Source organism: Dipodomys spectabilis, unplaced genomic scaffold (assembly GCF_019054845.1).
Source record: "Dipodomys spectabilis isolate Male_0828 unplaced genomic scaffold, ASM1905484v1 ptg000091l, whole genome shotgun sequence".
Taxonomy (NCBI): domain Eukaryota; kingdom Metazoa; phylum Chordata; class Mammalia; order Rodentia; family Heteromyidae; genus Dipodomys; species Dipodomys spectabilis.
The window spans coordinates 1,324,648-1,338,474 of record NW_024870768.1 but is presented as its reverse complement, the minus strand read 5'-3'; the positions used below and the strand labels follow the sequence as shown (position 1 = coordinate 1,338,474).

The following is a 13,827-nucleotide window of genomic DNA, read 5'->3' as shown; positions in this document are numbered from 1 at the left end:
GGACATTCATTTGTTTTTATGAAGTGTAACTGTTTTACCTCTAACAGAGAAGCAGGGCTGCTGTGGATTTCTCTGGAGAAGTTGCTGTCGAACATGTTGATCAACTTCTGTTTCTTCACTTTCAGCCCCATTGTGCTGAACAGGAGCAGGTGGCAAAGTTGCAGTCTGTTGCTGAGGGAGTACATTCCCTGTAGACTTGCACTGAGAATCCCGGCGTTCTTCAGAACAGCTAGCAGGCTTCTTCTCCCTTGTCTTTTTAATCAGGGTCACTCGATCTCTAATAGATTTAGCAACAGCTTTGGAATCACTTTCATGGAAGAATCCAGACTTGACCTACAAACAAAACACAATAAATAAACTATTTACCTAACATTAAACACTGGATCTTTCTTTTAATGCTCATCATTATTTTATAACTCAACTCCCAAATGCTATTAAATAATAGCTAATTTGTTTCTAAAATCCTTAATCAGACATAAGTACATGTGATAGCTTGTAATGTGGATGTAAGTAAAGCAAGAAGGGCATGTGGTTCATACCTATAATACCAGCACTTGGGAAGGTAAGGCAAAAGGATTGGGAATTACAGGCTATCCCAGGCTTCATAGTGAGAAATTATAGCATTATCATGCCTTACTGAAATACTTCAGGCTCAGGCAGGATATAATGGCATATGCCTATAATCCCAATGTGTGGAAGGAGGATCTCAAGATAGAGGTGAGCCTACATAGCAAATTCAGAGCCTGAAGTGAGACTTTTTGAAAGAAATTAAAGGAAGAAGTTCGAGGGAAAGAGGGAAGGAGGGAGAAAAAGAGGAAAGGAGTTTCATGGTTCCAGAATAACCCAGGCAAAAAAAGTTTCACATTTCATCTAAAAAAAAAAGAGTTGGAGAGCTGGGAATATGAGCATTATGCCCACCTTTGGTCCCCAGCTCCACCCAGACCTGAGCTCCTCTCTGCCCAGGAGTTCCGGCACTTCAGTTGGCCCCTCTCTCTCTCCTCCCAGACCACCTGAGGTCCCATCTACCTCACTTCCTACCCCCAGACTCTTCCTGCTACCTGGATGGATGCCATGTGCTCCCTCTTGGGGGAAATATGGCTCCCCTAATAAACTTTACAATAATCTTTTTTAAAAAGAGTTGAGTGTGGTGGTATGTACTGTTTGAACTGAAGAGCTCAGACACAGTGCCCAAACCCAGAGTTCAAGCCCCACAACCAATCAAAAAAAAAAAAAAAACCCAAAAGAGTACAGAAAGCATAAATAGGACGACTGCAGTTAAGGGCAGCTGGGGGGGAAAGCTGGTAGTTCATGCTTACAATCCTAGCTACTCAGGAGGCTGAGGCTGGTTCAAAGCCAGCCTGGGCAATAAAGTCCATAAGACTCTTATTTCCAACTCTAATAACAACAGATGCTGGAGGGGATGTGGACAGAAGGGAACCTTCTGTTGGTGGGGGTGTAAACTTGTTCTACCACTTTGGGAAGTAGTATGGAGGTTCCTCAAAAGACCCCACATGGAGCTCCTCTATGACCCAGCAATCCCACTTTTGGGCATTTACCCAAATGATCACAAACAAGACCACACTAAAGCTACCAGCACAACTATGTTTATTGCAGCATTATTTACCATAGCTAAGATATGGAACCAACCCAGATGCCCCTCAGTACATGAATGGATCAAGAAAATGTGGTATGTATACACAATGGAATTCTACGCCTCCATCAGAAAGAATGTCATTATCCCGTTTGTTAGGAAATGGAAAGAGTTGGAACAAATTATATTAAGTGAAGTAAGCAGGCCCAAAGAAACATAGGTCCCATGGTTTCCCTTATTTGCAATTACTAGTATATGTCTGAGACAAGTAGAAATGGTCAGATAAGTTGATGTTAGGCGAAATGAACCACAAGGTAAGGACCCAAGTGGTTTTTTTCTTTCTTACTATTGTATTTATAAGGTGATATTTTTTATTGTTTTATATGTCTCTCCCCCACAGTATAACCCCTGTTTTCACTGTATTTGATGTTGGTATAATTTGGGGAGGGGAAGGGAAAAAACAAATTGTTTAAATACGTATACAGGTGGACCCATTGCAACAATGAGATGTACAAGACGCTGTCGAAAAACGAACTTTACAACTTTGGCGGGGGGGGGGGGGTGTAGTCGTGGAGATGGGAGGGCAGGGATGGTGGGGGGAAAACAAAGGAGGAGGTAACAATGCTTGATAAGAAATGTGCTCATTACATTGCTCATGTAATTGTAACCCCCTGTATGGTGTTATCACAATAAAAACCTATTTTTTAAAAAAGACTCTTGTTTCCAATTAACCACCCATAAGCTGGAAGTGGAGCTGCGTGGTTCAAGCAGTAGAGCCTTGAGCACAAAAATTCAGAGACCGCACCCAAGCTCTGAGTTTAAGCCTCAGGAACAGCACAAAAAAATAAATAGCCAAAAAAAATAAATAAATAGCCAGAACAAAAAAGTGCTGGCCACATGGTATGCACAAACCACAATACAGGAACACATACACATACACACACACACACACACACACACACACACACACACACACATACACACTAACTTGATAGAGGTTTGAGGTTGCACCTATGAGAACAAAGATGTCTACTTAAAAGGGGAACAGACAAAATTTTTAAAAGATTTTTGAAGTTCAAATAAATGATAGCACGCAGCATTATTCACTGTAGCTAAGATATGGAGCCAACCCAGATGCCCCTCAGTAGATGAATGGACCAAAAAAATATGGTGTATATATAATGGAATTCTATGCCTCCAACAGAAAGAATGATACCGCTCCATATGTTAGGAAATGGAAAGACTTGGAAAAAATTATAGTAAGTGAAATAAGCCAGACCCAAAGAAACATAGGTCCCATGGTTTCTCTTATTTGCAATAACTAGTATACATCTAGGATAATCTTACCAGACAAGTAGAAAAGGTCAAAAGCTATGTACATATGACCATATAACCTGATTCTAAGTGAAATGAACCCCAAAATTGGGACACAAGAGGCTCTTTGTTGCTGTTGTTTTTAATGTACTTATAATGTACTATGTGAATTTTTTGTTTCTTTTGTATGTTCTTCCCTCATGGTATAACCCCTGTTTTCACTGTATTTGATTCTGGTACCCTGCACATTGTATATACATTTTCTAATTTGGGGAGGGGAAGGGAAATAACAAAATGCTTAAACAAGGATACATGTTGACCCATTGTAACAATGAGAAGTAGAAGACGCTATGTTGAAAAGGAACCTTACAACTTGGGGAGGGGGAGGGAGGAGTTGGGGACGTGGGGAAGGAAGAGATGGTAGGGGAAAAACAAAGGAGGGGGGAACAATACTCAAAAGGAAATGTACTCATTACCTTACTCATGTAACTATAACCCCTCTGTAAGGTAGATTTACAATAAAATATATATATTAAAAATATATGATAGCAGAAATGAAACTCAAAGAAGGGATAGAAACTAAAGCTGTTATTATCTTCCAGGGTAGAGAATGAAAGACCAAGGAAGCTGGGCATTGGTGGCTAAGGTCTAAATCCTTGCTATTCAGAAGGCTGGGATCAGATCACGGTTTAAAGCCAGCCCAAGCAGGAAAGTCCATGAGACTCTTATTTTCAATTAACCACCAGAAAAACTGAAAGTGGCACTGTAGTTCAAGTAGTAGATTGCTTAGCCTGAGCAGAAGAGCTCAGGGACAGTGCCCAGGCCCAAGTTCAAGCTCCACGACAAACAAACAGACCAAGGAATAGAAAATAGAAAAGATATGAATATTGGAGCAACAGTCTAAAAGATCCACCATCCAAATTAGCAGTAGTTCCAGAAACAGAAGACAAAGAAGAAAGTATCAACAAACTACTTCACCTTTCTTAGAAACCAAAATACTTGGGTTAACAAGTTGATGGGGTCTAGATTAAGAAACATTAAACCATGACATATCAAACCAAGGTACATCATTGTGAAATTTTAGAACACTAAGAAGAAAATGAAGATACAAACTTCTACAGATGAGAAATAAATGGATCCCTAATGAAAACTTGAGAGCTAGAACGAATCCCCTTTTTTTAAAAAAAACAAGCTGGCAGAAAACACTGTACAGTCAGTATTTACTGTGATTTTTCTCTCTCTGCATATTGGTAGGATTGAGGATGTATTTTATTCCTTTTTAATCTCAAATTCCTTTTACATCTTAATTGAAATCATTTTACCTTGTTTTTATTCATTCTGAAACACTATGTTCATGAAAATAATTAAAATAATATAAAAGTATGTAACATACAATTTCAAAAAGCTGGAAGAGGGCTAGAGGCATGGCTCAAATGGTAGAATGATTGTACAGCAAGCAAGAGACGAACTCAAGTCCTAGTATTGCAATAAAAATAATAACAACCCAAGCACTGGTGGCTCATGCCTGTAATCCTAGCTATTATGAGGCTTAGATCTGAAGATCAAAGTTTGAAACCACCCCAAGAAGGAAAGTTTGTGAGACTCTTGTATTTCCAATTAACCATCCAAAACTGAAAGTAAAGCTGTGGATCAAGTTGTAGAGAGCTAGCCTTGAGCAAAAAGGCTCAGTTATAGTGCCCAGGTCCCAAGATCAACCCCAGGAAGTACTGACACCCAGGACCAACACACACACACACATGTGCACACACATACACACACACACACACACAGAGCAAAAATAACAATAACATAAAAACAATGCAAGAGAAAGTGTGTACTAAAGCAAAAAGATAAGTCAGGAAAGAGAAATGGAATTTAGGAAACATAAAACCCAATATAGGAGTGAAGCTAAGAGAAGTATAAGAAAACATTAAATAAAACTCCCAGATCATAGTTACATACCAGAGACATAAGATAATAATTATAGATTAAAATAGTGTGACTAGAATGGCAGTCATGTTCAGGGCTATCATCATCAAGATCCAACTGTCATTGTCCCAGTCCCACCTGTCCTTTAAGTCAGGAGTCAAAGCAGCTCAGACAGGACCCAGCTGGTCCTGCCTACCCCTCCCAGGAGCACTACAGCTGCAGGGAGCAGGTGTGGACAGGCATTTTACCCCTCAGTACTTTTCTTCTGTGAGCTACTGAGGGTGGGGGCTGGGTATGGAGAGATTAGAAACAAAAATATCAGAATACCCTCACCCCCCAGCTCCTATTCCCCATCCAACCATTAGCAGACTACTAATTTCTAGTCCGTACAAAAGCCTTGCCAGTGCCCAGTCATGGGCTTCTTTCCCTATACTCACTGGTGACCTTAGGCTTTAATTTCCCCAGAAACTGTTCTTGTACACCCTTAGGGAAGCTGAAGCCAGACAATGACCCAGAAACTCTGGGAAGCTTATTCTCCCCAGGAACTCTTTATCTAATCATCCAATATTTCCCATTGGGTAAAGAACAGATACATTCTTTATATTTAGGTTTTCAAAACAAAACAATATATTCCACTTTGATAAACTACAAGGAAAAACAAAAGGAAGGAGTAAGGAGAAAGTCAGGGCAAATATTGTCTGCTATGATGAGGAATGAGATACAGCTGGGAAGGACATGAGAGTGGTTACTAAGGCAATGAACGTTCTGTTTTCTAAGTAGTATTTTGTGTTTCTTTGTCTTGTACATACAAATTTAATATACTGTTGTTAATATATACTTCATAATAGCAAAATAATTTAAATTACAACAAAAGGAGACCAGAACTGGTGGCTCACATCTGTAACCCTAGGTACTCAGAAGGCTGGGATCTGAGGATCTCAGTTCAAAGCCAGATCAGGCAGAAAAGTCCATGAGACTTTTAGGTACCACAAAGCCAGAAGTGGAGCTGTGGCTCAAGTGGTAGAGTACTACTAATGAGCATAAAGAAGCTCAGGGTCAGTGCCCAGGCCCAGAGTTCAAGCCCAGAACAGGCCCAGAATGAATGAATGAATGAATAAACAAACGAATAAGCCAGGGACTGGTAGCTATATAATCCTAATTACTCAGGTGGCTGAGATCTAAGGACTGAAATTCAAATGGTAGCGCATTAGACTTGACCAAAAAATTCAGGGACACTGTCCAGGCCCTGAGTTCAAGCCCCAAGTCTGGTACAAAAAGAAAAGAAAAAAGGAGAAGAGAGGGAAAAGGAGAAAGGAATCAGTCCTGATACAACAGGAAACGGGGCCAAGAACAGTAAGATTTACTTACCATTTCATATGCTACTTCCTCAGGTGTATCTGTTTCCAAATTGAAGCTGAATTCAATAGCTTCATTATCTTTGTGTTTTCCTTTCAACTTCTTAGGGTCTTCGACCCATAGCCTTAGAGCCAGGGATGAATTTGAGCAATCATCTTCCTCTGCTAACTCCACCCTAAGTCCTGTGTCCTCAGCAAAAAATGCATGGTTTAAAAGATCTCTGATAGACAACCTAATAAACAAAGCATACATCTTGTTATCAGTTTTTCTGTTACAAGATGAAAATCATTTAATAAACATTAAACACAAAAAAGATAAAAAAAAAAAAAGAAAAAAAATAAACATTAAACCCTAGCTATTCAGGAAGATCATGTAATGAGGGCAGCCCAGGCAAAAAGTGAAACCTTATCTTACAAATAATCAATGTGCTAAGATGTACTGCCTGCCTAATAAGCATGAAGATCTGAGTTTGAACCCTAGCACCACCAGGAAAAAAACTACAGATTTCATATATAAAATGTTGCAGGTGCAGTGATAAAAATTTGGCAGTTCTTCAAATAGTTAAACATAGAATTGTCGGGACTGGGAAGGTGGCTCAGTGGTAGAGTGCTTGCCTTGCATGCATGAGGCCCTGGGTTCAATTCCTTAGCACTACATAAGCAGAGAAAGCCAGAAGTGGTGCTGTGGCTCAAGTGGTAGAGTGATAGCCTTGAGCTGAAGAGTTGAGAGACAGCATCCAGGCCCAGAGTTCAGGCCCCACAACTGACAAAAAAAAATAAAAAATAAAAATATATAATTGTCATATAATCCAGGAATTCCACTCTTGGGTATATATTCAAAAAATCTGACAGCAGGAACTTAGCCATATACCAACATTTATAGAGCACAACACATAGTAAGCAAAAGGTAAAAATAACCTAAATGTCTATCAACAAATAAATTTATAAATAAAATGTAGCCTATTCATATAATTGGGCAATTATTCAGTCTTAAAAAGGGGGGACTGGATGCTAGTGGCTTATGCAATATATTCCTACCTATTCAAGAGGCTGAGACCTAAGGATTCCAGTTCGAAGCCAGTGCACAGGAGAGTCCATGAGAGTCTTATGTCAAATTAACTACCTTAAAGTTGGAAGTGGATTAAGTGAAGTAATTCAGGTCCAAAGAAACATAAGTCCCATGGTTTCCCTTATCTGCAATAACTGGTATACGTCTAGGACAAGCACAAGTGTTCAAAAGCTCTGTACATATGACCATATAACATGATGCTAAGCGAAATGAACCCCAAGATAGGGACACAAGAGGTTTTATCTTTGTTGTTGCTGTTTTTAATGTACTTATAATGTACTGTGTGATTTTTTTTGTTTCTTTGTATGTTCTTTCCCCATGGTACTGTTGTCACTGTATTTGATGCCAGTGTCCTACATCTTGTATATACATTATTCTAATATGGGGAGAGTAAAGGAAATAAATAAGGATACAGGATGACCCACTGTAACAATGGGATGTACAAGACAATATGTGAAAATGAACTTTACAACTTTGGGGGGGAGGGGGTATGGAGGAGTTGGGGAGGTGGGGAGGAAAGGGATGGTAGGGGAAAAACAAAGGAGGGTGTAACAATGCTCATTACATTGCTCATGTAACTGTAACCTCTCTGTACAGTATCGTTACAATAAAAAAAAATATATATATATTAAGAAAAAAAGTGGAAGTGGAGGTATGGCTCAAGTAGTAGAACACCAACCTTAGCCAAAAAGCTAAGGGATAGCAACCAGGCTCTGAATTCAAGACCCAGTACTGGCACAAAATAAAGGAGGAAAACTAATATGTGCTACAATGGGAATCAACCTTGAAAAAAAAATCTGTGTTAGATTAAATAAAGTCAACACAAATGAACAAACACTGTTTGGTTCACTTATGTGAGGATCCTAAAACAGGCATATTCACAGGGTTAGAAGGGAGAACAGAGAAGAAATGGGGAGTTGAGGTTTAGTGCATACGAAGTTTTACTATGGAATGATGAGAAATTCTGGAGCTGATAGTGGTAATGATTGTATACAAAGGAATGTACTTAATGCCACTGAATTATACACTTCAAATGACTAAAATGGTATATCTTAAGTTACATATTTTCACTAAAATTAATAATTCAATCATCTTTTTGTACAAACACTAAAAATGTTTTATAATAAAGCCAATATTAAATAGGTCTTTCTTTAGTGGTTTTATACAACCTGAGATATGCAACTCTGAAATTGGGTAGACACTATTAAAAACAGGGAGAAACTGGGCGTCAGTGGCTCATGCTATAATCCTATCTACTCAAGAGGCTGAGATCTGAGGATTGAGGTTCTAAACTAGCCTGACCAGGAAAGTCTGTGACAAACTATTATCTCTAATTAGCCACCAGAAAGCCAGAAGGGCAGTTGTGACTCAAGTGGTAAACTGCTATCCTTGAGCACCTAGGTATAGCACCAAGGACCTGAGTTCAAGCCCCAAGAACACACACACACACACACCAAAACAGCCAGGCACAAGTGTCTCATGCCTGTAATCCTAGCTTCTCAGGAGGCTGGAATCTGAGGATTGTGTTTTGAAGCCAGCATGAGCAGGAAAGTCCTTGAGACTCTTATCTCCAATTAATCACAGAAAAAGCCAAAAGTAGCACTGTGGGTCAAGTGGTAGGGTGTTAGCTTTAAGCAAAAGAAGCCCAGGGATAAGGCCCAGGCCCAGAGTTTAAGCTCCAGGACTGGCAAGAAACAAAACAAGGGGCTGGGAATGTGGTTTAATGGTAGAGTGCTTGCCTAGCATGCATGAAGCCCTGGGTTCAATTCCTCAGACCACATAAACAGAAAAGGCTGGAAGTGGTGCTGCGGCTCAACTAGTAGAATACTAGCCTTGAGCAAAAGAAGCTCAGGGACAGTGCCCAGGCCCTGAGTGCAAGCCCCAAGCTTGGCAACAAAAACAAACAAACAAACAAACAGGGAGAGTCAATGACATACTCATGGAATTATTCTATAGGATAGATCATCTTTACTAATAATCATCATTAATGTGGAGGTGAAAAACAAAAGATGAACCTACCAGCTTGTAAGCAATTGTCCAAGATTCAAATTAAAGGGAAGTCAAAATTAACACTAAAAAAGGGTCTACAGAAAAACACAAATTGTGATATAAATAAACCTACAATAATGCTTTTTGAACAAAAGTAATCATCTTAGCTTCCCATTTTTTTTGATGCAGGATATATGATCAAATATATAAGTTTAGTCTCGGGCTGGGAAGGTGGCTCAGTGGTAGAGCGCTTGCCTTGCATGCCTGAGGCCCTGGGTTCGATTCCTCAGCACCACATAAGCAAAAAGAAAAAAGCCAGAAATGGCGCTGTGGCTCAAGTGGTAGAGTGCTAGCCTTGAGCTGAAGAGCTGAAGGGCAGCGCCCAGGCCCAGAGTTCAGACCCCATGACCGGACCAAAAAAAAAAAAATAAGTTTAGTCTCAATTATTTGATAACTTGTGAGGGCCAACTAACTATTAAACTGATAGCTAATGATGATGAAAGTTTATCACAACATATATATAGAAAGACAACCTAAATGTTATTTTAAGGATAATTCAGCATATGATATTAAAGTCTAAAATGGCAAACATGCCTCTGGGCATTTTTCAAACTATAAAGCACTTGCCTAATATGTAAGAAGCCCTGGATTCAATCCCTAGTACTGAAAAGATACAGCAGCATTTCTAAACCAGCAAATACATTCACTGATACACTGCTCTACACAGTTTGGCTCCCACTCAAAGGTCAAACTCATTACAAAGGAAAAGCATGAGGTAAAAAAAATGACTCAGGGGCTGGGAAGGTAGCTCAGTGGTAGAGCGCTTGCCTTGCATGCATGAGGCCCTGGGTTCGATTCCTCAGCACCACATAAGCAAAAAGAAAACAAGCCGGAAGTGGCGCTGTGGCTCAAGTGGTAGAGTGCTAGCCTTGAGCTGAAGAGCTGAGGGACAGCTCCTAAGCCCAGAGTTCAGGCCCCAGGACCGGACCCCCCCCCCAAAAAAAAAGACTCAGTACAAAGTAAGAGAAAAATGCAACCATTACCTTACATCATTTCCCTACACTACACCTACCTTTCAGATTTGTTTTGACGAATACATCCTTCAATGATTTCTTTCACTTCTGGATCAGTGACTTTATTGAAGCTGGCTGGTTTTATACCCTGGGAAAGGAAAAATGATTTCTTATCATTAATAAAGCCTTTGAAATCCCAAGTCAGCACATTAATTAAACATTTTTGGTAGTTCGTTACAGGAGTTTGAACTCAGAGACTTGTACTTGCTAGGCAGGCACTCTACTGCTGGCCCACATTTCCAGCTAAACATTATTTTTTTTTTATCACAAAACCACATTCAAGTATTACAAGAGATAAATACATGCACATAAGTTCCTCAAAAAAAATGTTGCTGGCTGGGAATGTGCCTTCGTGGTGGAGTGCTTGCCTAGCATGCATGAAGCCCTGGGTTTGATTCCTCAGTACCACATAAACAGAAAAAGACAGAAATGGTGCTGAGGCTCAAGTGGTAGAGTGCTAGCCTTGAGCAAAAGAAGATCAGGGACAGTGCCCATGCCCTGAGGTCAAGCCCCAGGACTGATTTTAAAAAAAACATTGACTGAGAATGTGCCTTAGTGGTAGAATGCTTGCCTAGCATGCATGAAGTCCTGGGTTCGATTCCTCAGTATCACATAAACAGAAAAAGCCAGAAGTGGTGCTGTGGCTCAAGTGGTAGAGTGCTAGCCTTGAACAAAAAGAAGCTCAGGGACAGTGTCCAGGCCTTGAGTTCAAGCCCCAGGACCGGCAAAATCAAAAAAGATGTTGCGATTTGTAAATAATCTAAATCTCCCAACAAAGGCAAATTTATACATTATATTTTATTTATGTGATCATAAACAGGTACTAAAAATAATCCCAATGATATAGACAATGCTGATACTATAATATAAAAGAGGGGAACATGTACAATCCTGAAATACACATATAGCATAACAATTAGGTTTTTGAATTAGAAAAAAATATCTTGTTTGTTTGCTTGGAGACAGAGTGCCTGGCCTGGCCTCAAACTCAGAATCCTCCTGCCAGAAACCCCCTAAATAACTGATATTATACATGTATACAACACTATACCCTCTGTAACCTTTCCACTGACATCTTACCCATGTTCCAGCCTTGAGTAAATAGAATGTCTTTCTTTCCTCCTAAATGAAAACAGTTGGTGTACTGAAACTTACAAATCAAGTACAAAACACTTGTATTTATGACTCTCCATGTTAAAAGCAAAAACGGGCTGGGAAGGTAGCTCAGTGGTAGGGTGCTTGCCTTGATGCATGAGGCCCTGGGTTCAATTCCTCAGCACTACATAAGCAAAAAAAAAACTGGAAGTGGTGCTGTGGCTCAAGTGATAGAGCACTAGCCTTGAGTTAAAGAGCTGAGAGACAGTGCTCAGGCCTAGAGTTCAGGCCCCATGAACAACAACAAAAAAAGACATTATAGCTTTTTTTGCCTTTTATAAAAACGTTGAAACTTTAAATAAAAAGTAGAATAGCATAATAAATCCCATATAACCATGACCACCTTCAATAGCAATCATCATTGTAAACCTTGTTTCAGCTATCTACTCCCACATCTTTCACATCTTGTAATATTTTAAAGTATATATAAGGCATCACATAGGACCTTTTTTGTTTGCTTGTTGGTACTATGGTTTTAACTCATGGTCCCTTAGCTTTTTTCACTCAAGGATGGTGCTTTACCAGTTGACCTCCACTTTTGGCTTTTAGTGGTTAGCTGGAGACTTTCCTACCCAAACTGGCTTTGAACCATATTCTTCTTATAACAGCCTCCTGAAGAGTTTTAATAATCCTCCTGAAGAGGATTATAATCATGAGCCACCAGCACCTGGCCAGGACCTTTTCTTTTTTTCTTTCCTTTTTTAAATAACTCATGCTATTAAGCCAGACACAGCGGTGCAAACCTGTAATCTTAACTACTTGAGAGCTGGAATCAGAAAATTGTGGTTTAAAGCCAGCCTGAGCATAGTTCACAAGATTCCATCTCAATCAATGGCTAGACATAATGCTGCACACCTAACACTCCAGTGACAAAGAGAAACACAATAGGAAGATCACAGACCCTATGTCAATGCAAAAAGGGACTAATAGAGTGGTCAGGTGATAGAATGCCTGCATATTTATGCATTCGAGGTTTATAGCTATTGAGTATATGTGGTGGAAATACCAAAGAATGAATGTAATTGTACATTTCTTCCCAACTTAGCATTCACTGAGGTCATACTGGTAACCTGAAATTACCAATTGTAGGAGCATTTACACTACAAAAATCAGCAAATACCAGAAATCGGTGTTTTCTTTTCCACAAGAGAATTTGGTGTTAAACATTTACTACCACAACACTCCTCTAAAGTCTCTTATATTCAGCAAAAGCTTCTCTCCTTTTTACCATGAAATTAATTTGTTGGAAAACTATGTCATTTGTCCTATAGAGTGGCCTAGATTCTGGATTTAGGTCTTATATCTTATTGTCTACCTTTATAAACCTCTAGAGTCATAGAGACTTGGGGTCAAAACCCATCAGTATCAACAGCTATGGGAAGGTAGACAAGTCATAACATCTGACTTTGAATTTCACCATTTAAAAACTAATCAGTATCAACAGCTATGGGAAGGTAGACAAGTCATAAACATGTGACTTTGAATTTCACCATTTAAAAACTGAAGATTGGTAGTTCACATCTGTAATCCTAGCTACTCAAGAGTCTGAGATCTGAGAGCCACAGTTCAAAGACAGCCCAGGCAGAAAAGTCCCTGTGAGACTCTATCTCCAAATAACAAAAACTGGAAGTGGAACTATGGCTCAAAGTGGTAGAGCATTAGTTGAGCAAAAGAGCTCTGGAACAGTGCCCAGGGGCCAAGTTCAAGCCCCACAACTGACAAAAAAAAAAAATAAAAATTGAAGACTGCATCTATCTTTGTAGGAATGCAAGCATACATTAAAGGAATATACCTTATCAAAAAGATGAAAGGTAAGTATTGGCAAGAATGTGTAGAAAATGGCACCTTAGGCTGGGTGCCAGTGGCTCATGCCTGTAATCCTAGCACCTCAGGAGGCTGAGATCTGAGGATTGTGGTTCAAAGCCAGCCCAGGCAGGAAAGTCCGTGAGACTCTTATCTCATATTAGTTACAGAAAAAGGCATAAGTGGCACTGTGGCTCAAGTGGTAGAGTGCTAGCTTTGTGCAAAAGGAACTCAGGAATAGTACCCAGGCCCCAGGACCAAAAAAAAAGAAAGGAAGAAAGAAGGAAAGACAGAAAGAAGAAAGAGAGAGAGAGAGAGAGAAAGAAAGAAGAGAGAAAGAAAGAAGAGAGAAAGAAAGAAGAGAGAGAAAGAAAGAAAGAGAGAGAGAAAGAAAGAAAGAAGAGAGAAAGAAAGAAGAGAGAAAGAAAGAAAGAAAGAAAGAAAGAAAGAAAGAAAGAAAGAAAGAAAGAAAGAAAGAAAGAAAGAAAGAAAGAAAGAAAGAAAAGAAAGAAAAGAAAAAAAGAAAAGGGAACCTTTGACTGGGGATAT

General features: G+C 39.5%; 1 protein-coding gene across 4 annotated transcripts in view; it reads right to left on the bottom strand.

Moving 5' to 3' along the window:
• The window catches only part of Wnk3 (WNK lysine deficient protein kinase 3), a 109,051-nt gene that overhangs the window by 77,101 nt on the left and 18,123 nt on the right, over window positions 1-13,827 (bottom strand). For all 4 annotated transcript variants that reach the window (XM_042684874.1, XM_042684876.1, XM_042684875.1 and 1 more), the window contains exons 5-7: window positions 10,320-10,408; window positions 6,203-6,422; window positions 39-333 (exon numbers count right to left, since the gene is read on the bottom strand). In XM_042684874.1, coding sequence (XP_042540808.1) covers window positions 39-333; window positions 6,203-6,422; window positions 10,320-10,408 — 604 coding nt within the window. The remainder of the gene's footprint in view (window positions 1-38; window positions 334-6,202; window positions 6,423-10,319; window positions 10,409-13,827) is intronic.